Source organism: Zeugodacus cucurbitae, chromosome 6 (genome assembly GCF_028554725.1).
Source record: "Zeugodacus cucurbitae isolate PBARC_wt_2022May chromosome 6, idZeuCucr1.2, whole genome shotgun sequence".
NCBI lineage: Eukaryota > Metazoa > Arthropoda > Insecta > Diptera > Tephritidae > Zeugodacus > Zeugodacus cucurbitae.
The window spans coordinates 962,822-989,126 of record NC_071671.1 but is presented as its reverse complement, the minus strand read 5'-3'; the positions used below and the strand labels follow the sequence as shown (position 1 = coordinate 989,126).

At 34.4% G+C, this 26,305-nt stretch overlaps 4 protein-coding genes across 19 annotated transcripts; 3 read left to right on the top strand and 1 right to left on the bottom strand.

Annotated features, from left to right (window-relative positions):
• Positions 1 to 570: 570 nt before the first annotated feature.
• Positions 571 to 6,279, bottom strand: LOC105213372 (heat shock factor protein). 11 transcript variants are annotated; one of them, XM_029041078.2, is made up of 13 exons: positions 6,148 to 6,279; positions 5,513 to 5,806; positions 5,115 to 5,339; positions 4,715 to 4,823; positions 4,310 to 4,641; positions 4,044 to 4,246; positions 3,136 to 3,961; positions 2,690 to 3,045; positions 2,503 to 2,608; positions 1,795 to 1,872; positions 1,359 to 1,431; positions 1,220 to 1,297; positions 571 to 1,155 (listed from the first exon to the last, which is right to left on the bottom strand). In XM_029041078.2, exons 2-13 carry the CDS (start codon positions 5,588 to 5,590, stop codon positions 965 to 967), a joined length of 2,655 nt encoding a protein of 884 aa, XP_028896911.2. In that variant the 5' UTR covers positions 5,591 to 5,806; positions 6,148 to 6,279; the 3' UTR covers positions 571 to 964. The 11 variants fall into 11 exon arrangements, with proteins under 11 accessions (XP_028896911.2, XP_054089009.1, XP_054089008.1 ...); XM_054233034.1 differs by having other exon boundaries at positions 5,987 to 6,258; XM_054233033.1 differs by having other exon boundaries at positions 5,513 to 5,822; positions 6,060 to 6,258.
• Positions 5,795 to 12,714, top strand: Pcl (uncharacterized). Of its 3 annotated transcripts, none has more exons than XM_029041076.2 (6): positions 5,795 to 5,936; positions 6,677 to 6,940; positions 7,407 to 9,863; positions 9,920 to 9,994; positions 10,059 to 11,088; positions 11,149 to 12,714. In XM_029041076.2, exons 3-6 carry the CDS (start codon positions 7,477 to 7,479, stop codon positions 11,821 to 11,823), a joined length of 4,167 nt encoding a protein of 1,388 aa, XP_028896909.2. In that variant the 5' UTR covers positions 5,795 to 5,936; positions 6,677 to 6,940; positions 7,407 to 7,476; the 3' UTR covers positions 11,824 to 12,714. The 3 variants fall into 3 exon arrangements, with proteins under 3 accessions (XP_028896909.2, XP_011184416.2, XP_028896910.2); XM_011186114.3 differs by having other exon boundaries at positions 5,796 to 5,936; positions 6,667 to 6,940; XM_029041077.2 differs by lacking the exons at positions 5,795 to 5,936; positions 6,677 to 6,940 and adding an exon at positions 6,981 to 7,249.
• A 699-nt stretch (positions 12,715 to 13,413) lies between these two features.
• On the top strand, positions 13,414 to 15,312 carry LOC128922475 (meiosis-specific nuclear structural protein 1-like). Its single transcript, XM_054233038.1, has 6 exons — positions 13,414 to 13,574; positions 13,653 to 13,843; positions 13,910 to 14,180; positions 14,258 to 14,393; positions 14,456 to 14,605; positions 14,778 to 15,312. The coding sequence occupies exons 1-6, from the start codon at positions 13,547 to 13,549 to the stop codon at positions 15,103 to 15,105; spliced, it is 1,104 nt and encodes a 367-aa protein (XP_054089013.1). The 5' UTR covers positions 13,414 to 13,546; the 3' UTR covers positions 15,106 to 15,312.
• An 80-nt stretch (positions 15,313 to 15,392) lies between these two features.
• Positions 15,393 to 23,168, top strand: LOC105213375 (polyadenylate-binding protein). Of its 4 annotated transcripts, none has more exons than XR_008471678.1 (6): positions 16,044 to 16,220; positions 16,622 to 16,919; positions 18,466 to 18,938; positions 19,961 to 20,987; positions 21,089 to 21,536; positions 21,710 to 23,168. XR_008471678.1 is itself a non-coding variant. In XM_011186125.3 (6 exons), the coding sequence occupies exons 2-5, from the start codon at positions 16,727 to 16,729 to the stop codon at positions 21,340 to 21,342; spliced, it is 1,947 nt and encodes a 648-aa protein (XP_011184427.1). In that variant the 5' UTR covers positions 16,044 to 16,220; positions 16,622 to 16,726; the 3' UTR covers positions 21,343 to 21,385; positions 21,710 to 23,168. The 4 variants fall into 4 exon arrangements, 3 of the variants coding, with proteins under 3 accessions (XP_011184426.1, XP_011184427.1, XP_011184424.1); XM_011186125.3 differs by having other exon boundaries at positions 21,089 to 21,385; XM_011186124.3 differs by lacking the exon at positions 16,044 to 16,220 and adding an exon at positions 15,393 to 15,659 and having other exon boundaries at positions 21,089 to 23,168.
• The last annotated feature ends 3,137 nt before the right edge of the window (positions 23,169 to 26,305 follow it).

Genomic DNA, 26,305 nt, shown 5'->3' with positions numbered 1-26,305 from the left:
TTCTCCTTGAGACACACTTATAGCTAAGCTAACCGTGATTTTAACATGCGTATATATATACTTCATAAACTTCAAAGAAATCTTTTATTTTAAGCATTTTAAATTTTTACTTTTTATCAGTTTTTGTATAAAAAAACCATAAGGGGTTAGCGACATTTACTTGTATTTAGTAAAAAAAAAAATGTTTTTTAGATAAAATTTAATTTTTATTTGTCTAACAGTGAAAAGAAATTAGTCAAAGCTATGAAATAGCAATGACAATTTTGTTTTGTAAACATTGTCTGACTCTTGTTTCTCAGGTTAATAATGGGATAATGAAATGACAATAAAAGTATTACTCTGTCTATCTAGCATCAAACAACTCATTTAATAAGTTGCAAATGAGTAGTTTGTTATGAAGGCCAGGAACCCATTTCCACTTTACTAGTTTATCAAAAACGGGAAATGATTAAAATAAAATAAGCAATGCGCTCTACAATATTTGGATCTGGGAAAAAGTTGAAATCACATTTATTCAACACAGCTGTCTAAGTAAGCAGTGTAGGGACACAGTATCACACCTTTCCCTGCAGGCTTCGAAAAAAATATAATTTTACATCTTAGAATACATTCAAAAATTTGGTATTGAATTTAAATTATTTAGGATGAAGAGGTTAACAAGCTTATAACACTATAGCAAATTTCAAATTACTACAAAAGTATAACAATATTAATAGAATATTAAATTCAATTATTATCCAATTAATTTCATAACAATTAAAAAGCTTCGATGTTACCCCAAAACTGTGAATTTGATGAAAATTGTTCAAATATTTTTTGATATTTTTAAAACCTCAAATGTTTCATGTGATGTCTGTCATATTAATAGTATAAGTTTCATATTTGCATAACGGTAATAAACATGTTACAATTCTGGTTTTGTTTTTAATATACACAGTTAGTTGCTGACAGTGTGCGGACTGTCCTAGTTAGGGATTTTAGCTTTACTATCGGAAATAGTTGCAGATTCATTTTTACGCGGTGTGTTAGTTGGTTCAGGTGCATTAGCAAAATAATCATTGAATGGTGTGTTCAAACCACTCGGCGGCTCTCTCTGTTGTTGCTCCAACTGTGGCAATTGCTTTGAGCTGCTGGGCCTATTCGTGTGATCAACGGCTGAAATTCATGAAATTTCTGTTAATTATTAATAAAAAGTAAATAAAAATGAAAAAGCTCATACCTTCCAGTTCATTTTTCTCATTGATATCTATGATGTCGGAAAGATCGTACATTGGCTGGTAGGACATAAGCTCAGAACCTATTGACAGACATTAGTGGTATTAATACATATTTTGAAATTAAAAAACGCTATTTTATACCTTTTTTCTCATTGTTGGATTCATTAACCAAATTCAAACCATATGGTCCTAAAATATCGGAATCATTGAATAGCTATAATAAATAGACAAAAAAAATATATATTATAATAAAAAAGAAAATATTTCAGAAATGAACGTGGTATTTGAAACGTTTTTAAGATATCTGGACAATATGTATAGGGGTTAAGCAATAACAATAAAGTGTGTATTGAACAAATCTAAACAATAAATATTATTCGGATAAATGAAATGAACAACTTTATTTTTGTAGCCTATACATATTTATGCGCTTGCTTTAGTTTTAACGTGATTTTAAAATTTCATTGTGAATTTTATGCGTATTTTGCGCGGTTTTAAAAGTTTCATTAATCACACTTTTTCAGCCACAAATTAGCTAAGACTCAGATTTAAATGAAAACGTCAATAATTGGCTGACCTTGGTGAGAAACTCCCCATCCAGTTGTGATGACAGGGAAATGCGATTGGTTGTATTCATGTTTGCAGCATCTCCGTTCTAGATTTTGACACATTTGTAGAATTTCATCAGAAAAATCGTATTAAGTATTATGCATTTATTTTTTTTGAAGGCACAATGCAGTTTCATTCATAAATGTTTTGTTTGTGTACATTTTTTTTCAGTACATTCATATCAAAAAGAGAAAAAATAATAATAATTGTAAGTCGTAAAATATTATTGATACTTAATGCATAACTATTGAGCAACGAGTAATTTTGAAACAATTGCACGAAATCTAATTTGAAATCCAATTATTTGACAAAGTTGTCTTCACCTTGCAGCAAACTTGAAAAATATCTTCGTTCATGTGCACACAATATACAAATACACTTGTAGATAAAAACTGCATTAACATTTGTTATATTCATTTCAGATGGATATTTGGAATTTAAACAAAACACAGTCTAGTTACTATTTGCTTGAAGATTATTATTATACACTACAGTTTATTCTGCACTGGCTTCAAATAACACGAAAACTGAGGATTCAGGTAAACAATTCTGAATTTAACCACTCTAGATTTATAACGAGTTGCAACTGCAGAAAATCAGTCACAAATATAACACTAACAAGTCACACGGCAACTAACATGGCTATCAAAAAAATCGATTATTTTTTCATACTTACGCACAACAGCGTGTTCGCATCTAAAGAATAACCATCACTTCGTAGCAAATCCTTAAGCGACTCCAATTCATCCTGTACATTTTCCAAATGGTCATTGACTTCATCACTATATGAAAATAAATATAAATATAAGAGAATTAGTTTCCACAATTCCTTACTGTAACTAAGATCTCTCTCAGTTACTAACCCAGTACTCAACCGCATAACTTCCTCAGTGCCCGTGCCACCACTTTTATATTTAGCTAAAGACATATTATTTCCATTATTATTGTTCTTTCCCTGTTGTTGTTGTTGTTGGGAGGTAACTAGAGAATTGCCATTATTGCTCTGCTTGTCGTCGTTGCTAAATTGGTTGGCAGCAGCTGCGGCAGCGGCAGATGTTGAGGCCCCATTGGAAGCTGCTACTCCGATGCCATTGTTATTACCACGCGCAACAAATGAAGAAAACTTGCCACTGTTAGCCATCGTTCGACCATATTGAAGTTGCTGTTGTTGTTTTTGTTGTTGCTGATTATAACTATCAACGGGCATTAATGGAGATTCCTATGGTTTGTGAATAAATAGCGTATGAAAATCAAGTATGTACATATATGTATGTATATATATATATATATATATATAGTATAACATTACCTCAAATATATCAGCAGGCATTTCGGATGTAATAAAATCATTTGGATTGTAAAAGTTTGTCGACTGGCCAAGTAGGGTGCTATTGTTAGCTGTGCTGACTGGTTGTACGGCAGCAGTTGCTATATTGCCAGCATTTAGCAAACCAGGTGTACCGCGGTTAGCTGTAATAGTCTCATCTTTAAGATTCGAGGAAACATTTGGAAATTCCGCTTGGGTGTTACGGTCGTCTGGGAAATCATTTAAGAATGCCATTGGATCGATTGATTGTTTTTTCTCGCATTTGATTAATTGTGGCGACTGCCGTGCTCCGCCAACGTTTCTCATCTTCGACGTTGATGCAGTAACGTTTGCTGTATCATCATCCATTTGCTTACGTCGGCGCTTATTTCTTTGTTTCAGCTGTTGTGTGCGTGCCATTTGTTCGCGCACCATGGGGGTAGTCAACACGTTTTCCTCACTATAACTTGGTGATGCACCCGGCATGAAGTCGTTATGATGTGGGTCTATTACATCGGGTACCTCAGTAACGTGATAGACAATTTGCGATCCATCCGGATTTATTGACTGTATAATTGATGAATCGGATCCACCACCGATCTTCTGTGAGATCATGCTGTTGGTTGCATTTGCATTACCACTACCACCAACACCACAGCTCGGAGCTGTCATTGCAGCGTTAACAGCGTCCTCGGCACTCTGATTCGAAAATTCGTAGTGTTGGGATGCTTGGCTGATACTAGAATGAGGTCGCTCAATGTTTAGCGGTGAACCATTGCCATCTGTGTCATTATTTGAAATAATTTTCCCATATGGACTCGATGTATCCCTGGAATTGTGTATAAAGTAATTAATAACACATGACTTATATTTACACATTTATATTATTGTATACACCTGGGTTAACTTACATTAAATCAATATCCGGATCGGCGACTTCGTCAAGCAACTCCTCACCAAGCTCATGAATAACTGGTCCGCATTCAGATTCGGATTCACTCTTTTTGCGAAGCTTAGCACTGTCCGGCGTATCATGAATCATCAACTGCATATGCCGCTTCACACTCGTCATGTTGCGTGATGGTTGAACAATTGTGATCAAAAATTGTATGAGCTTGAAAGTTAAGTAAAGACCATTTACTCAAAACTTAGTCAATAATAGAGAAATATAACTTACTTTATTGACAATTTGCTGCTGTTTGGCATGTTTTTGTCGCAGCGAAGCTATTTCTCTCCATAAAGCTTCATTTTCCTGTTTCATCACAGAAAAACGTGAGTCAAGCGAGTCCTGTCGACCTCGCATCGCCTTCACATCTTGCAGCACTTTCGTGACAGCTTCAGGCTTCAAACCTGATTTGTCATCCAAACTCTTTGTGTTGGCGATTTTACGTTTAATATGCTCAAGTAAATATGGACAATTTCGCTTGAAACAGGGATGTGAGAATTCCATTTCATCCCGGTCAAACTTTAGACCTCCATTGTCAATTGATGTTATTTTATGAAAGCCATCTGAAATATTAATGATGGAAAACAATACTTAAACATTTGTCTTCATTTTATTTCTGTATGTCATTCAACTTACACATATTCAACTGCCGAATAAAACTCGCCATGTTATTATGCTTATAATTCAGGGGCAACAATTCTCGTGCAAACTGGGCTTGATTTTGAATTATAAAACTTCGACCATCCTGGAAAAAAGTATATATTAATATTACGTTAAATACATCAATCTAATATGGCTTACTATTCGAAAATTACATTTATATTATATTTCAACTAACAGAAACATTTTGAGCCGTTAATATGAATCCGAATTAGCTATACAAATCAAAAAATTTTGTTGTCTACTGTGAGGCTGTTGCATTGAATTGACGAACATATACATATAGCAAATTAAAAATCAATGGCATTGTTGCCAAATTTCTTTACGCACGAAAATACTTATTGTAAATTGGGGCACAATTATTTATGTTATTTACCTTATTCCAGCAGATTAGATGGTTGGTATCCGGATCATCCACTAAACGCCATAACTTAGCCAAGAAGGCCGGCACACCGGCACCTGTTTCACTAAAAGTGTGCATTTGCTCTTTTCCTGTGTCTTCTTGTTTTAGTTGATCTGCTTCTAAATGTCTTATGCTTGATGGTATTTTATTAGCACTTATTTTGTTTTTAGATGATTTCGCTGCAGAAATTCTGTCTTCCTAAAAATGTAAAATATGTATTAGGTATTATTATTTCATAGTCAAGCTACTTCAACTCAAATAAATCTTTTTGCTATTGCTCAATTATGCGTATAAGCAATATGTAAACTATAAGATACATTTATCATTGTAATAAAAATTATTTTCTGCATAGTAAACGAATTTCACCACACCTGTGCGTCGTCATAAAATATATTTTCTATTCCCCGTTGTTTTGTTTTCCCGTCGATTTTACTACGCGTGTTAGCCATATAGATGGTTTCTTCACTTTCTTTTTGCTTTGCACTTATCGATTAAAAACTGGAGATCATTTCCAACTCTTTATTACAAACAAACTTTATTACACTGCTTATGTATTTCGATTTGAATTTATTTATGTATGACTTTTTGACAACTGCTCTAGTTTTTTGTTTTTCGATTTCACTTCTCCTTTCTATCCACTCTTATTTGATCACTTTTTATTATACCTTTGTTAATTAATTTCTTAAAGATATTTTTATCAAAAACAAAAATACAACATTCAAAGGGGGAGACGAAAATAATCGTGTAAAAAACAAAGATGGATGAACAAACTAATGCACGGAAACAAAAGCAAATGTGAGTGTCAAAACGTAAATGGTAACGAAATTAAGAAGTAGCATAATAACCAAAACGTAGAACGACCATCACGAATATGGCATTCGAAGCAAAACAGGCAAGGGAAAATTTCCAACTTTTTACCAATATTTTAAAAGCAAATCCAGTAAATATATGCCTCAAAAACAAATATTGCGTGTGAAAATATAATAGTACAACACTTTTTTATTACTTTTACACTCTTATTGAAAGATATTTTATATTTTTACTAAAATTATTTAGCGTATTGAAAAACGTCTGACTTCACTCGTTCACTTTTTCATTTGATGAAAATTCACAACAACAATAAATGTAAAAGAGCGTGACAGAAAGGTACACGTTGACTATTTGGAGGTAGTACTCCTCTATGTCAGAGTTGTCCCTATTTTACATCAAATTATTCAATTTTTCAAATGCTATAAAATTATAAAACCCAAACATTATTTGAGGGTGGAGAGAAACAATTTAATTTGTGGAGAAGGATATTATTACAAATGTTACTCGATCGAAAGTCCGATTTACGAAGTTTTGTTAAAAATTTCTGTATCACAATAAAAATGTATAAAAATAAAATTGAGACTTCTACATCACAAACAAAACGAACTGCCAGATTTTCACTGGAATTTTAATAGAAAAACAGTTCAAGACTTCACAATCTAATGTTTGCAATATTAAATACTATGAAAATTATTTTCGTTTCGTGTATTCCAAGAATATTTTAGAGATGCAGATGCAACCCTGTGAATATGGTAGTTGTCAAAAAGCAATTCTGGCCTGGAAAGTGAAGAAGCGCACGAATTGGGAAGATAAAGAGAAATGCAAAAAATCAGTTCGTGTGTTGGGAAAATGGCTGACGGTGTTAATACAAATTCCGAGTGGAAAATTTATATTTCATTGTTTAAATATTATTAACTATGATTGCAAATCAAATAAAATAAACTATAATTTTTAATATATTTAAACTTGTGTTACACACCTCATAATAGGTGAGTTAAGAGGGACTTTGGAATATGTGATTCCTAGAGTACAACACTTGTTTTAAGTGTCGTTGTTTGTGTAAAGATTAATTAATGAAGTTTCTAAAAGTGCAATGTATGAAAGATATTTCCATATTGGAACAATAATAGTTGTGTGAAATAATATGAATGAAAAGAATTAAAGTAATACTGCTTTTAACTTTGGCCTAAAAGAATTGCTAAATAAATGTGTATAATCGTTTACCCTGTCTGTTCCAGTAATGGAAAAGAAAAATGTACATTAATTTGTCCTATTCACTCACTTGCCGGTAAAATAAGGTAGCATTGCCAGCTGTTGTAAAAAATATTAAAATAAAAAACTCCTTAAATATTAAAAATAATCCTATTCTAAATGCTTCCTTTTAATTAATATATAAATAAATTCTCAAACAAATAAAAAAATATATATATATAACATTTTCATCACTAATTACAGTCCTATTTGAAATCGAATATATTGACATACAAACTAAGTTCGTCTTCAGTCTTCGGAGTACTTTACAATCATGAATAGTTCTTCTTATGACTCAAATATTGTACATCAGGATCATCATAGTGTTCAGCATCAGGTACCTAATGGGCATTTATCACATCATAACAATATTCAACCAGGTATTGGTAACTATTTCCTTCCTCCTGCTTCAACATTACCAATATCTGAGCATCAGCAATCAATACAATTACAACTTCCAAATATTAGCCGATGTGCGGACAAGAGCCCAGAAATGACTTCAAATTCTGTACCAATTACCACAACTGGTTCAGCTGGATTATTCGGCCCACGGCAAATACCTTTGACTACTGCTTTAAGCAAAACTTTTTTTAATTCGACTGTCAATGGAATACAACCATCGTCACAGAGGTTTTATGGCGGTGTAGCACCAACGACTTTATCTTCTACATCTTCAAATTCCATACAACAAACGAATCGTCCGCATCATCAACAAGGCAATACTATTTTAATAACAAATAACTTTTCTGCGAATCAATATGGACCCAATCATCCTCATGTAGTAGGAACTTCATCGCAGATGCAACCCCGGACAACTTCAGGAGCTGCAAATAGCGGGCCGTCTGCAGCTAATACACTCACGGGCTGCTATCACAATGGAAATGCCAGTAATATTCGTATAATTACAACACTGCCAAACTCGTTACATCAACAACAGCAGCAACATATATATAACATGGCTAAAGATGTCGAATCTACTGGACGTGACGATATAATACAACTCCCACAATTCTATAATACACCGCACCAGCAATCTGCTTATGCCCAGCATTTGTCGACAGCACTACCAACACATTTCGCACAACAACATTTTTCTGCTCCAACTTCATCGCCGACTGCTTTGCATATAACGCAAGATGATGCTCAACACCAGTTTTTTATGTCTATGACAAATAACGGCAATGGTAGCGTAGCTACAGCAAACAACATTTCTGTTCCAAAACTGATTTCAACTATTACCGAAGAATCTGCAACAGTTGGTGATGTAGCCAACACCTCATCTACATTGGTTTCTTCTCCCGCTACAACAAGTTCGAACTCAACTCTTGTGTTGGATCGTATTAATATTTGCATCAATAATCATTATAGCGATACTTCTGGAACAAATAACGGTTTAGAAATGAACGCAACAATTGCAACTACTGCAAGAACATCTCCCGATAATATATATTCTTTAGCTTCTCATGCCCCTCAACAGCCATCTCCAATTATACCAGCAATTCATCACAAGGTAGTGCTGGACCCGGTTAGCAATGGTGGAGGTAGCGGGACAATGCATACCGATTCTTACGCTAGCAACGATTCTACAATAGTGATTGATGAACCTGACTCAACAACAACAACTCCACATACTCCACCTACCACCCCAGAAAATAGTTCTTCACCACCTTTGCCATTGAATTTGTCACCTACAAGAAATATAATTGATTCGCAATCCATATCCTCTCAAATAATAATCGGAAATTCACTAAATGAAGCTAAAGGTAATAATATAACATCGCAAACAACAGTTTGTACACCCGCAAAAAAGAGATTAGTGGACAAAACTATATCCAATGCTGCAGTAGAAGCAATTGCAACCATTACGCATAGTATTGACCTACTGGACGATGAAGAGGAATGCGAATACGTCATGAGCGATGTGGAAAATGGAACTGATACTGAAAGAGTGGCTAAAACAAATGAAATTTCTGAAGATAGCATTATGGAAATAGAAGACAACGAAGTGGAATTTTCAACTCCGGAGGCCATACGCATGAAGAATACAATTAAATGCGATGATGCAGCATCACCGAATCTTATATCACAGCAGCATGACATCCCTGTGTTACACGACTCAAGTGAAGATGTCGATTTGAAACTATCCAAATCGGTTTCACCACCATCGCCTACACCCGTAAACATAATTCAAGCAACTGCTAATGAAACGGCCTCATCAGTGACACTTCTTACTCCACCAACGCCCACTACTTCGTCACCAGGTTCACTGGATAGCTTAATAGCTGAAAAGAAAAATGCAAATTCGTCCGTTTCTTTATTAGAGACCAGTTTTACCATGGGCGAGGATGTCTTTATCCGAAAGGATGATGGACGTCAATATCTAGGAACAGTTATCGGCAGCAGCGCTGACTCCGATATGAGTGAGGTACAAAAAGTTCAATATTTGATACGTTTTGACGATAACTCAGAGCTATGGTGCGGAATTGAAGAGATGAGGCGTCTGGGAAGTAGTGTTGGGAATGGAAATGCTCAAATGTGTGTAGCTTGTAAGCGTGTTCAAGAACAAGATGTTATAGAGACGTGTGAGGATTGTCGGCGTGGCTATCACCGCAGTTGCACTAGGGAAACGACTCCAGGCAGCGGTATATGGTTTTGTCTTCGGTGAGTTAAATATAAAATAAAAAAATATTTTCATAAATTCATTATATGATATTTAGTTGTAACAAACCTATGAAGGAACGAGCAAGAGTAGTGGCTAAACATTTGTGTATGTCATCATCTGGAAACAACAAGTATGTATAAATAAAACATTAACATACAGCTTAACATTAAGTTATATTTATTACCTTTTTACAGATACAAAAATAGTGACGAGGTTTCTAAAATTTCGTCGCCTTCACAACGGAAAACTCCACCAGATATATATGAATTTCGTATTGAAGAAAATGAAATATTTACTTCGGACGATGAGATCCCCATTAAACATATAATGGAGAAAGCGCGCAAAAGTAAAGATTCAATACAAATTGCAAACGCTAGTAGTTTGAGGCCAAAATCAGTCAAAAAGCTTACAAATAAGGATATTATATTGTGTGAGAAGATACCAGTTTTGGACGATGAGAATGCAAACGATGCTAATATTATAATACAATCTGTCCATTCAATACGGAAAGATAAAATTAAAGAGAAAGACGTATCTCCATTAAAGAATCCTCAGTGCATGACTAGTATTAAACAGAGCACAGATGAGAGGGAATTTGACGTCAAAACTGAAGATAGGGTACTTGTGTCTAACGCCGTCAACGCCAATTCTTCGTCAATAGTATATAACAATGTTTCATCAATTGTCACAGAACGGAGCAGTCGTAAGCGCAAAGCATTTAAATTATCAAATTCTTACAAGGAGATTGCTGCTGAGGCAGCCGCTAAGCGCTATGACAGCAGCCGCATCTGTGATTCCTCATCGGATGAAAATTCGTCCAGTAGTCGAGGTACATCGCTCGATGTTATCATACCACCGCCCAAAAACTTTTTAGGTCTCAATAACCCATTTCGCATAATTACACCTAAAAAGAATATACCCGCATCCCAAACTACCGGAACTTCCTCCGGATGTGTTCAAAACTTATTAAATTTTAATCGGAGCGGCACTATGATTAAAAACAGTATTTTCAATACAACAGCCTTGGATTTCAGTTCCAAGCTGGCAGCGCTTAAGAGTGCAGGTATATTTCCAAATCTAAGTACAAGTAATTTAGCCAAGGCTGCCGGACAGCCACGAACAGTACGCACGATCAAGCGAAGACTGAGTGCCAAAGATATAACTATCGGTCCGAATCAGGAGGTGCGGAGGAGACGAACTCGTCGCCTATCATCGAATGTGGAGGTAGAGTTGCCATATATATATATATATATGCAAAACACATATTTCATGCTATATTTTCAGGTTATTAGTACAACAACAATCAATCCAATTCCTAGGAACTTTTTCCCAATACATGCCAAAGACTTGCTGACTACACAAACAACCCATCTAGCAACAACGAATACGACCAGAGTGTTGTCCACATTTAACAAGCAACAAATTCAACGTCAAACAACATCGGCTGCAACTGCATCATTCTCATCGATATCATCATCGTCGTCGACGTCTTCGTCGCCACCAGGTTCGATGAGTTCAAATGTGGATGCGCAAGTAGAAATTATACAACAAGTTAAACCGTCGCATGGTCGCCGTTTGCGGCAACGTCCTCAAAAGAATTCCCCTGCTAATAGTCGCCGCAGCTCAGTTTCCAGTGCGAGCACTGTATCATCGACCAACTCATCCAGCAATATAACATTGGCAGCATTGCAACAACAACAACAACAACACCAAGCCCTACATAAAAATAGCAATAAAAATGCGAATGCCAATAGTATGCAAGATCTTAAACAATCCGTTAAGGAATACTTTGGTGGAGCGGTGAATCGCATTGAATCTGGTGAACAATTTTGCATCCGTGCCAAACGACAATTGGCCGATGGACAGATGCAATATCTAATTGAATGGGGAGATGTGGCAACTGCTTCGTTGCAGGGGCAGTTAACACAAACAACAGCAAAATTCACAACAGCGACCTAAGGATATGAGCACTAAAGGAAATAACTTCTCGCAGAATAGGTTTACAATGTATGCAAGTTCAGTGTGAAAGGCTTGCTGTCGCTGTGAAACATATTAAATCATATGCCAAATTCGGAATTCGCGGAATTTATTGGATATTTACATATATGCATACAGTCATATGATTTGTTATGTTGTTTTCTCATTTAAATGTTGCCTTAAATTATGGTGTTTGTTTGCATATCTTTGGCATGTTAATTGTGAATAATGCGAATTGTAAGTAGAGCATTACAATATTTTTAAGTTTTTACATTAATTTATATATTGGTACAGACTGTTTATAGTACATTTAAGTCCCAATCGCATTAATTGGCTGTTATTTTATTTCCAATTCTTATTAAAAAACAAAAACAAAAACAAATACATGAATGAGTAATATTGAAACAAAACAAAGAAATGGTTTGCTTGAAATTATATAAGAGTACTTGTATTGATATATCATTTGATTTTTGGAATTAATGTTTCATACTAATAAACAAATTCTTGAGAATTGTAGTTTAAGATTCATTAGAACATATTACCTAGAATCTTAATCATTAATCCTTTCTAATATTATATACATAAAACAATGTTATAAAGATGTTGAATTGAATATTATATTTTGTTTCATACTTTTCGTTTTAGTTAATCTCCTTTTTCATAAATTTGGTATATAAATATAAGCGTATGCCATGAATTTTTCTATTATTCTAGTTTCCTGCACTGCCAGTTTTTAGTTCTAATGATTAAGTAACATGCATAAGTATTAATTTCGAAAAGTATATTGAATTAAAATTTTAACATAATACAGGTTTGAATGTGCAATGGCTCAAGTAGTAATACATACATACATATTTATATACATAATACATACATAAATACACACTATGACAAGTCAGAACAGCCAAACTGAAATATGCATGGTTAGGCGATGAAGTTTTACTGGGACGCCTTAAAATTCTGGTAAAACTTCAGCCCATTGATGAGCCAATCTTGTAGCCAATATCGACATAGAAAATTAACTAAAGTAAAAGTTTTGCATCTACTACTAAATATCATTTTAAATTGTATTTGTAAATCAGAGATTTTTTTATTGAAGAAGTTGCCAATAGCGGAATTGTTGATTGGATTATATGTGGATAACGCACATTTACGTTATTTTGGAAGTAACCCATAAATGTATGGAACTAATGACAATTTTTTGAGTATTATAAATACAAATTAATTGAATTAAATTTAATATGTTTAATATGTAATATGTAATATGTTTAATTGAGATGTCTATGTATTAAAAAAAGTAAAGGTAAAAAAATAAATGTTTGTTGGAAGATATTTTATCCAGAACTTATACTTTATTGGAATTATATATAAAGCTTTGCACCGAACTTTCCCCGTTTCATAGCATCGGTATCGCGCAGAGCCTGTCTAGAGTACATAAATAATTCTGATATATCCGTCGTTAAAAAAAAAAAAAAACACCGAATATTTCCAGTTCGTATTAAAGTATATTGCAGGTTTTACACTATAACTTGTGTATGTGTACATATGTGTGTGCAAACTTACACATGTATATTGAAAATAAAATTCTATAGCAACCATTCCCTTATTTTGCATTATATTTTGTCTTTAACTGTTTTCAAGATTACACATTTTACTATATTTTTTAAATACAGAATTTAAAATATAACAACATAAAATAATTACCATGAGTATCAAAAAGGAATATGAAAGTGGTAAGCAGACCATAATAGAATTAATATTTAATTTCCAAACTGAAATTTCATTTGCATATGGATTGTCTCCTTTGGCAGTTGAGATGTCTGCCGAACGAGCTGCCCAGGTTGCCAGTGTTATGCGTATTGTAAACGAATCCATTGAAAAATTAAAGATATCGTTGCTGATTCCACGTGTCCTTGAGAACCCATTGACGGTGAGAAGGCATTTAAAGGGGACCAAATATGAAAAGTGCTGGCGTGCCATACAATCGTTCTTAATTGTGAAGGTACGCATGGTTTGAACACGTAAATCTTACGTAAATACGTATTTACAATCTTCCCCCGAAATTTAGAAAACGAAGGAACAAAAATTTAATCCCGAGGAGAATTTACAATTGCTACAATTAATTGATATGTTCCATGAAAACTTTGAAATGCTGCATTCATTGCCCAATTGGCTGGACGAATTGAGCGATGAGGATAAATCTCTGTTGGATGCTTTTACACTTTTACAAAATATAGCTGAAGAGCGATTAAGTAAATCGGCGATGGCTGAATTAACGAAGGAAAAGAAGATTCATCAAATTTATCATGATAACGAGCAGATGAAGAAAAATATAGCTGGTAAAAGAAAGATTAAAGATTGTATACATGTTTTTATACGCACAAATGCGAATACTCTTTGTTTTGTTACAATATAGATTTTCAAGGGAAATTACACAATCAAAAAATTAATTTACGTTGGAAGCTCGCAGCGAAGGATGGTGTTATTAAAAAATATGAAGCCGATTTGGCATTTAAGAAATGGGACAATAATGTGCGCATTAGAGAAGAATTGTAAACATAGTATATTATTATATATAAGTATAATATACTGACCATTCATTGTAATATTGTAGGGTGAAGTCCAGTCGACGAATTCACAACATCCATATGGCCAGTGTTATAAAACAAAAGGAACTGGAAGAGGAACTCGAGAAAACAAAGTCGGCTTATGAAAAAATGTTAAAGCAAAACCTCTTACATGAAAAGGAGGTTCGTGATGAAAAGTAAGCAATTTAAAAGTAATATTGATATGTATGTATACAGTTACTCGTCCATCCATTATTATATTAAATCAATTAATTGAATTTAATTACCCACCTAATTATAAATTTACGTTTCTAAAGTAATCAGGATCAATGTTTATCATAGTACACTATATTCGTTTATTCGTTTTAGAAATAAACTACTTTTACAATTGCAAGCTTTGTTGAAAAAATTTGATCAGAATATTGGTGAAAAAATTAAAGAGAACGTTTACCTACAAGAAGAATATGACGAGCAGAAGAAGCAATTTGATGAATTCCTTATCGACTATCAACGAGAGGAGGCTGAATATGAAGCCATCGTTAAAACAAAAGAGGAGGAGGATCGTCGGAAGCATGAGGAACGTGTAATGCTGTTCATGATGACACGTGCCGCGAAAATAATACAACGGGCTTTTCGAAAATATCGCCGGGGCAAGAAAAAAGTCGAAAAGAAGAAAGGCAAAAAGAAGCGTAATTAAATATTTTAAAAGTGTTTGTATACACATACACTTCTCATGGAGACACTTTAAATCTACGGTAGATGATTGAATCTAGGCACTCAATGAATTTTTAATATATCGAGAAACATTTGAGGAAAAATTATTTTGGAAAAATTGTAGTTTTCGTTCTGCATGTTTGTAAAAAACAAATAAAATAATTCTCGCAATCAACCAAAAAAAAGAAAATATTTTGTTTGATTCTTAACTCAAAAATGTCTCGTTTTTCCTTTCGCATTTTGATTGTGCAAAAAAAAGATTAAATGTCCGATCGTTAGCCAAATATTTTTTAATTCCGAAATCCGATTTTATGTGCATTTCAAATTTGTGAACTTTTTTTTACTATTTCAATTGATACATACAATCATAATCGCCAACGTCAACGATAAAAGTGTTCCCGCTACTACTGTGGAAGTCCTTACTCGAGGTGTCCGTCGCGTCGCATTAAATATCATCATTGCTGTGCTGTGATTATTCTTTAAAAGCGGTGTTTTGCAATAAGGATTCATTTATTTTTGGATCGAAGGTTAATTACTGTAAGTAGTGTTACGGAAGTATTTTATGTATGCATGTCCTGGAAATTTTTTAAAACTATTACAATATACATGTATGTATGTATAATATATATATACATAAATTATATATATATATATGTATGTATATGTACAATATATGAATATTATATTATTCTATTATATATGATTGTGTACATATATCGTAATGTTTCTAATAACTTTGAATATGTTTAAATAATCCTTATAACACTAATATAAGTAAAATAAGGAGGGGCCTTCTAAAAAACGTTTGAATTATGTGGCAACACTTAATGTTGACTCAAGCACATGATTGAAAATTCCATGATTGAGGGGAGTTGGATGATGGAATTTCGAAAATGGCGTATAGAGACGAACTGAAATGAAATAGAATTGAGTCGTTTAGAGTCCGACGTGGTGAGCAGTCGTGTGGTTTATCAAGCTCGCGACTATCACAAATTTTGTGAAAAAATCATTTAAAAACCCAAAAAAAAAAATAAAAATATATAAAAATCAACAAAAAAAATTGCAAAAAGTAGCAAAAATCGAGCAAGTGTATAAAACGTAAGTAAAATTACAAAATAGTGTGAACTATATGTATAGCCGAAGAAAGTGAAATTCGATTGTGGCGTGGCATGGCGATGCAAAGCTAAAGAAAAATGGTGGTCGTGTGTTCACACGAGGTTTTGCAAAACGTTGGGTAAAATCAATGTACAGTCTAAATGACATTAGTTTAAATCTAAATTGAGATACCTCTTTTCATCTCAAATATTGGGATTTTACAAAACTAATTATTGAATTGATTTATTTTTTCTTTGGTATTCCCCTACTGAAAGATAATAGCTGTTGCCAGCCGCGCATTACTGCGAAACGTGTGTTTCATAGAGTTGCCATTTTATTTTCAGCGTTTTGATTTACATTATTTTTCATTACTAATCAAAATATTTAATTACTTCTATTTGCAGTTCTTTTAAGTTTTTCTTTTGTGTGGAGATTTTTTTCTTCAACGCTATTGAAGAGAGCGATTGAAAGAAGCGTGAAAAAATAAATCGTATCCAACAGATCGGAAAATGAATTCTGGTGGACCAAACTATCAAATGGCATCACTTTACGTAGGCGATTTGCACCAGGATATAAATGAAGCTGGTTTATTTGAAAAATTTTCCACCGCTGGTCCGGTATTATCCATTCGAGTTTGCCGTGATGTAATTACACGTCGTTCACTGGGCTATGCCTATGTAAACTTCCAGCAGCCAGCCGATGGTAAGTGTACAAATATTTATAATATTAAATTTAATTTCTGAAGGTATTGTTTATATTTTAATAACGAACATATAGTAAGATATTTATTTATATTGAAACCCGAGGTTGTTATTTATTTATAGTAATTTAATATGTGATATGTTCATAATCTCGAAATTTTGTTGAAAACATTTAATATTCTAAATTTTCGAAGATTAGGTGATCTGGCATTACTTTACAGTTTTCACCACATGTGTCCGCCATATTTAATTCCATTTTCAGTTTGTATACATACGTACATGAAATTTTCCTACAGCCTGTCATAGGAAACAAAGGCGACTTGTCATTGTTTCCGTTTTATTTACTTTTCTTTTCACCATTACATCTGGAATAAAGATTATTACAAATGATTTATATATGAGTCAGATTTGAAAATGCCATTATTTATAAGTAAATACTCGGTTTAATTATTAAATACATATATGTATATTTGAAATTTCCTATGAAATGTCACGTATGCAGAAATCTCAGTGAAATTTTTTCTTTTCAACTTTCGCTACTCTGTATGTATGCATGCAGGTATGCATTGTAATTTATTTACCTTTTTATCTAGGGTTCACTGACACCACATTGTCATGTATTTATACTATTTTGTATATAACTTTTGTTTGGTTGCTAAACGCGATTACCTTTGTGAGATTGTCATTTACGGAAAGAAAGATATATATTAGAAAATATGTGTGCCAAAATCAATATACATTTCCACAATAATCGTATTTAGATTGTGTATATTAGTAGATATTGGTTCATTGTTTTAAAATGTATTTACGTTTTTAAAATAAAGCAGAAATGCTACGTTGCCACTTTCGCACGTGCTTTGCATGATAAGCGCATCTGTATGTAAGTGTGTGCAAACCTACTGATATGGCGTAGTAATAGTATAAAGGAAATATGAATATGTGTTTGCTATACATATTTACTGATCACCATCACTTTTCCAAAATGTAATAAAAGTATTTATAGAATATATATTTTATTACATGAATCAATCAAATATATATATTTTTTTGCGGTCGAAAACCTAATTAATTAATTATTAGTATTTAAGTAGGTTTATTTACAAAATAAATATGTGAGACGCGGTAAAAAGTAAAAAAAAGTTTGAGTTTGCATTTTCTGTAACCTAGTTTATGAGTTATTTGGTGCCCACGAACTATACGGAAAATGCAAGAATAAAACGCTTTACTTACCATGCCATTTCAATTCAAACTTGCACTTGGCATCATTAGTAAGCAAACAAAAAAAAAACTCATTTATTTTAATTAATATAATATACCGTTTAAATTTGTACAAATTTAAATATAATATTTTATTTTAAATAATTTAATAAAATCTATAGATTTTTTAATTGGGATAATGAAATAAAATGTTCACAATTTATGTCTTAGATTTTGACAATTGTGTCATAAACACCACATATATAACACAATAATTATCACTTGAAAAAAAAACAAATTTTTTCATTGAATTTCATTAACTAAATATTTTTTCAATTATTTTTAAATAGCGGAACGCGCTTTAGATACTATGAATTTCGATTTAATACGAAACAAGCCCATTCGCATTATGTGGTCGCAGCGTGATCCATCTTTGCGTCGGTCGGGCGTAGGAAACGTATTTATTAAAAATTTGGATAAAAGTATCGACAATAAAGCGATTTACGATACATTTTCTGCGTTTGGCAACATATTGAGTTGCAAAGTTGCCACCGACGAAAAGGGTAATTCCAAAGGATATGGTTTTGTCCATTTTGAAACCGAAGAATCGGCTAACACTTCGATAGAAAAGGTGAATGGCATGCTGTTGAATGCTAAGAAAGTCTACGTAGGTAAATTCATTCCACGTAAGGAGCGCGAGAAGGAATTGGGAGAAAAAGCAAAACTGTTTACTAATGTGTACGTAAAGAATTTTGGCGAAGATTTTGATGACGAGAAGTTGAAGGATTTATTTGAACCTTTCGGAAAAATAACCAGCTATAAGGTAAGTGAATACTGGTTAAAATTATGAGCAACTCTTTGTTAAAAAATGATATACAGCTTATTACCCATTGGTCGTTTGGTATACTTGGCAAACGATTAAGATTCATGGCTGTAAGAGAAACAACCAAATTCCGTACTTACCATGTCGATGGATCCTCCAGATCACTTGACAAAAGTTGACGAATTACAAAGCATTAATAATACGAACTATAGAGATATCCACTGACCAAACTTACACAGCTTATTACCCATTGGTCGTTTGGTTGACTTGGCAAACGATTAAGATTCATGGCTGTAAGAGAAACAACCAAATTCCGTACTTACCATGTCGATGAATCCTCCAGATCACTTGACAAAAGTTGACGAATTACAAAGCGTTAATAATACGAACTATAGAGATATCCACTGACCAAACTTACACAGCTTATTACCCATTGGTCGTTTGGTATACTTGGCAAACGATTAAGATTCATGGCTGTAAGAGAAACAACCAAATTCCGTACTTACCATGTCGATGGATCCTCCAGATCACTTGACAAAAGTTGACGAATTACAAAGCATTAATAATACGAACTATAGAGATATCCACTGACCAAACTTACACAGCTTATTACCCATTGGTCGTTTGGTTGACTTGGCAAACGATTAAGATTCATGGCTGTAAGAGAAACAACCAAATTCCGTACTTACCATGTCGATGAATCCTCCAGATCACTTGACAAAAGTTGACGAATTACAAAGCGTTAATAATACGAACTATAGAGATATCCACTGACCAAACTTACACAGCTTATTACCCATTGGTCGTTTGGTATACTTGGCAAACGATTAAGATTTACGGCTGTAAGAGAAACAACCAAATTCCGTACTTACCATGTCGATGGATCCTACAGATCACTTGACAAAAGTTGACGAATTACAGAAATTCTACCAGAAATAGTAGAAATAGAAGTTAATAATAGTTTGATAAAATTTTTGTCATTAAGGAATATTTCTGAAGTGCTATGTTTATTTCATTTTCAGGTAATGGTTAAAGACGACGGCAAAAGCAAAGGTTTTGGATTTGTTGCCTATGAGACCACCGAAGCAGCTGAAGCCGCTGTCGACGCATTAAATGGCAAGGATATGGGCGAGGGCAAAGTACTATACGTTGCTCGTGCACAGAAAAAAGCAGAACGCCAACAAGAACTAAAACGCAAGTTCGAAGAATTAAAGAAGAAACGACAGGAATCGGTATTTGGTGTTAACTTGTATGTCAAGAATTTGGATGATAGTGTAGACGATGAGCGTCTACGCAAAGAGTTCTCCATGTATGGTACAATTACCTCTGCCAAGGTTATGACCGACGAAGAGGGTCGTTCTAAAGGTTTTGGATTTGTCTGTTTCATTTCGCCAAACGAAGCAACCTGTGCCGTCACTGAAGTGAATGGCCGTGTGGTGGGTTCGAAGCCATTATATGTTGCTTTGGCTCAACGCAAAGAAGACCGTAAAGCACATTTAGCATCGCAATACATGCGTCACATGTCTGGCATGCGTATGCAACAATTGGGTCAAATATTCCAACCTAACACAGCTGGCGGTTTCTTCGTACCAACCATGGCGCCAGGTCAACGCTTCTTTGGTCCACAAGTGACCCAACCAATTCGCAACACCCCACGATGGGCACCACAAGTGCGCCCCGCCGCTGGCGTACAAGGGGTCACACAAGCTGGAGCAGCAGCCGCCGCCGGTAGCTTCACAAATGCCGCTATGGCAGCAACTGGTAACGCTCAGTTCCGCCCAACAGCTGGTGCTGCTCGTGGCCAACCGCAGGCAGTTCAAGGAGCACACGCTGCAGCCGCCGCTGCCAACACTATGCGCAATACTGGCGCACGCGCTATCACCGGTCAGCAAACCGTCGCTGCGGGCAATATACCAATGGCTGGAGCACCGATTACAGCTGGTGGAGCTCAGCAACGCGCTGCCAATTATAAATATACCGCAAACATGCGCAATCCACCACCACAAGCGGTCCAACAACAACCACAAGTGCAGCCAATGCACCAAAAGGGTAAGTGAAATACAATCTTTCATTTATTACTTTTTAAATATTAGCCACATTGCAATGACATTTATTGGAATAAAAACCTTTTCTTTTATTATTGTTTTTAGGTCAAGAGAAGTTAATCGCTTCGTTGTTGGCTAATGCTAAACCACAGGAGCAGAAACAAATTTTAGGTGAACGCTTGTATCCGATGATCGAGCGCATGCATCCACTAATGGCTGGCAAGATAACTGGAATGTTGTTAGAAATTGAGAATTCTGAATTGCTGCACATGATCGAGGATCAAGACGCATTGAAAGCTAAGGTTGAAGAAGCTGTTGCTGTGCTGCAGGTCCATCGTGTTGCTGAGCCAACCAATTAAAAACGTCTTCATCAAAATCACACCATTCTAAACGAACTAAAAAGTTTAGTAACTTCATATATGTTATTCATATTGCTTCTAGCCTCAACATCAAAAATTAGTTAAAACACTTTTAGCTCAAAACAAAATTGAAAACAAAACGACAAAAAACACCGAAATGGAACTCATTATTCAATTCAGAGTGAAAACTTCAGGTAGATATGATATAGATATGTGTAATATTGTTTACAAATTCAAAACTGGATAATGAGAACCAAATCGAAATAGTAACACCCTTTAACATTCGCTTCAAATCGTTTGTAAATCTTCAACTTTTATGATTTTCCCATAACAATTAAGATTCACGCCTCTTCGCTTCTAATTTCAGTTAATTACCTTTTCAATTCAACCAATCAAAACGCAAGCATTTTTAATATCCATACAATCGATACAACACCATAGCGAGTAATGCAAATTCGAAAATCCGAAATGGGGCATGTACGCAGTCATTTTAAAACTTCGTATTGAGATTATATGAAATTCAAGAACTAAAACTGAAAATAAAAAGCTAAATGTTGGAATAGCAGACAAATTCCAGCCAAGAGTTCGAAAGGTGGCACGCCGAAAGAAACAAAAGCAAACCCGAAAACCAAAAGAAATGGTTTGAATTTTATAGTTTCTTAAAATTGCAATAGTTTCCATAATCTCTCGCGCGATGAGGTAATTTTAATGTATTTTTTATAACCACCACCAATTACAACAACCAAACTAAACTCATACAAGCATTGCAAACAATACCAAATTTTCATATTTTTCACTTGAATAAAAATTTGTTTTTGTCATTTACTTGAAGTAAATGTGTTTCAGTACAGAACGAACACCTTGCAATGGGGGTTAGACATTTGGAAACTGTACTGATTTGTAAAAAATTTGGTTGAATTGAAGGGAACTTCATCATTTATATACTTGAGAAGCGACAGGGCAGGCTTAGGTAAACAAAAGTAATTAACATGTATGTAAGAGAGAAATAATTGAAAAAATCAAACAAAAAAATTGCAAAAGCATATTAAAAAATGAAAAGTTTGGGGAGTGTGGTTGTTGAGTATATAAGTATAATATAATTGATAATAATATCAACTCAAAAGTCATCCACTCTCTGAATGTATTAAAACTAAAAACAAGACGAGAATAGAATTGCTTGTAAAAAAGTAAAGTGTTGAATAGGGCGATGGAGGTAAACGTTCAATGATTTTTTGCTACTTTAAACAAATATAATAAAAATTGAAAAGATATAAGTCAGACACAATCGCTGACGAGCAGAACTTAAAAATAAAAACAAAAAAAATCGCAAAATTAATATAAAAACGGTCAACATTGACCAGAAAAACACAATACATACAATGAATGAAATAACTGAATTATAAATATATATACAACTTTTATCAAATATAACAAACATATATGTAAGACCATTGATAAATTTCAATGCCGAACTGCGTAGCATTTTCAAATGCGCCCAATTAAATGAAATATGTGAATGCACTTGCAAAATACAGGGTGGACCACAAGTCCCATTACATTTGAGAATGGGAGGGTGCGATGGACGGCGGACGGATGGATACAGTGTGATGAAAATTTGCAAATAGTTTCCGAGTACACGTTCCGTGAAAAACCTTTTGGTCCGCCCTCAACACTTGTGAAAATTTTAGTTAAACCAATGGTAAAAATTCAGTAATAAATCGATTCCAATATTGAATAATATTTTAAACAAACAATATGAAAATTTAATTATACCTATTTTGATCTGGTGAAATGAGAATTTAAATAAATAAACTTTTGGCAAAAGATGTGTGTGTGTGTGTAATGAAGAATTCTTCACAGGTTGAACAAAATGGGTTAGTCACATCCGTGTGCAGAACATGGGAATATATCGAGAACGAGAACAGCGGTATTTATCGACTTGTTTCCTTCAAATTTATTTTCGTATATAAAATATAGAAAAACAATTCTTATAAATGACAGAATTGCATCTGTAATATTTGGTCTTGTATATTTTTCGAATATTTCCACGGTAATTTTTGCTTTTTCTTTTAAAAGTACACTACAGCAACAGGCATTTGCAAAACAAAGCGAACAGTGTTCGAAAATACCACAAACTAAGTTTCCAAAGACAAATTCTTCAAAATAAGTGAGTAAAATTTCACTCAGGCGGGGTGTATATATAGATAAGTCCGAGGTACGTAGTTATAAATATGTGTCGTCTGTCACTCCGATGGCAGTTAGGTCTGCAATGTAGACCCTACATAATCGGTGCGCTCCCATACACATTACATTACATACATTCGGGCTGTTACCAAGTTGGAGACAGCAGGGGGGAGCAAATATGTATATGAGAAAAATACTCAAAATCAAACAAAATATAAATAGAAAATTAGTTCAAAATGTCGGCCACTGGGCGCTTCGAAATTTTTATTTTTTTTTTTTAATGACTACTACCGACTGTGTTTCGTGGTACTCTATCAAAATAAAATAAAAAACGGGATCATAATCTACATCAATTGAATAAAGTTTTTAAGACAGTGAAGTGTTCTATAATCAAAAAGAGGTTTATTCTGTCCTGTTCCAATAATAAAACAAATAACAAGAAACCATGATTTGAGTAGGGCTACCCGAAGGTGTTTGTACAATAGGAAGCTGGCTGCAAGAAATTTAGAAATAATTGACGGATATGCTGTGCCACACGGTTCCAGCATTCGTTGCTGTTACATAAGTATGTCGAGGAATGTGTGATACCTAAACACATACATTCGTATCATACATACTATATATAAAAGTCCATTGAGTACATATTACATACTATAGCTACATTTGTAGGCTTGTAGATGCTGCTCGTTACTTGAAGAATCAGGCGTGCTCTGGGTATTCACGGCTTCGTGAGCCTTTTCAGTTTTGGCTATGGAGCTGTAAAGTCGACAGCTCTTCCCCTCATCATTTCACCATTCAGTTGTCGACTGTTTGGCTTCATTAAAAAAATGCACCTAAGTACCTACATTATGTACCTCGCAGCATAAATTATTTGTTTTGTTTTTTTTGCTGTCTGTCTTGCGAATGTTGTTGTGTTATGTTTTTGAGTACAAAATGTTGTTTATTTATGTATGTATGTTGGTGCTGGTGCACTCTATGGTAAATCGACTTTTTAAGCTGGCATCTATGCTGTCATTGCATTGCAACGCGTATGTGCTCAGGCCCAACTGGCCCTACCCTACCTATTGATGCTTATGCTTAGTCATTCGCATTGGATGGTGTATAAGTGTACACTCGTACATATGTATGTATGTACGAGAACAGGTTGAAGTCATCCGGCTGATGAATGTGGTGAATATGAACAATGAGCCATTCTTTAGGAGTTTTTTGTTTCCTTTAAATAATCGATGATAATTTAGTCTTCCTCGATCCTCATGATCATCATTTTGAAACAACCAAGCTGAGGATTAATTTGTGGGTTTTATTAGAACGGAAAGGTGCAGCACGCAGTTGGTGGTCAATCTTTAGAAAATACGAACGTTTGCATTTATGTATGTAAAAATACAGATGAGTTATGGGAATTCGTAGTCAGCCAAGATCTTTACAGGATTCTTAAATTGTGCAGCAGAATTACTTTATGCAACGTAATTATAACTTTTTATTCTCTTCATTCTTCACCTCTATACTCGTAGGTGTGTGTGCTTATGAGCCTCGGTACGAGTTTTATTTAAAATGGTTGCAATTTTTTGTTGCACTTCAGCACTTATGTCACACTTTCATTTCTATGCGTTTTGTGCTTTCTTTTCTATTTGAATATTCTTTATGCGAGTGAGTTTTTTGTTGTATGTTAGTATACTCCTGCGCCACAAACTGCGCATACCGGTGCAATGTCTGCCTAACGGTTCAGGCGAGAATAATCATCGCAGGCATCAGATAGAATGGAGTGTTGCCACCATAAATGTGTAGGTTGCATACACAATATAATACGAGCGCGAATCCCAGTGTAACGTAGGAGAAATGTATAACTCAATTTAAAACTGGTTCTGCACGTTCCTACGATTTTAAATATGAACAACAAGCGAGTCAAAATGACTTTCTATACTTTTATAGCGCATTAGCTGCAGGGTGTCTTAAGACTTAAGGAAAAATCGTAGCAAGAAAATAATATCATAATTCTGTTATTATTCATTGAAACCTCCAACATATTCTTCCGAATTCCCGAATTTCGTGTGTAACGGAATTTGGAGTGTAACGGAATTTTCATGCTGGTCCCAATTTGACTAGTTTGCGGTAATCTACAGTTAGTAATTTCTGAAGCAGAATATACATACATATTGCCTTATGTGGGAGATGCTGCAATGTGGGAGATGCTGCAATGTTGACGATTCAACAGCAATTTAAGTGCAATTTGAATGCGTGCAATTTGTGTGCAACAACCAAACCAGGAGCGTCGCATAGTATGGGGGTCGTGTAGTGTTAAATGAAGTGGTTCAGCGTATGGCTCGTTCTGGGCCTCAATTAATGCCTTGCCATAATCCGAGATGAATGCCTGCAGCTACATTTTATATTTGCTTTTGTTTTTGTTCTGTGTAAGCGTGCGTACAAATCGTGGACCAACAGTGGATGAAGTGACATTTTGTCATACTTCAAGGTGGAACAGGCCAAGCAGAAACACCAGCAACTGGAATTTGGGATTACATACACACGGACATACAGGTATGTATGTATGTATGTACGTATGTTTCAGTTTGAATGTGAATAGGTAAGTGAGACGCCATGCTATTCGTGGCATATTATTATAATGGCAATGGTTCAACAAGAAGTCGAGAAGAAGAGAATGATGCTTACATAAAGCCAGATGATGCACCACTTATTTATGCAATTCAAATCAACGACAGCAGCTGCAATGAAGTTGAGCAATTGAATGAGAAACACATTGCTTAACTGCAATAGTTACTTA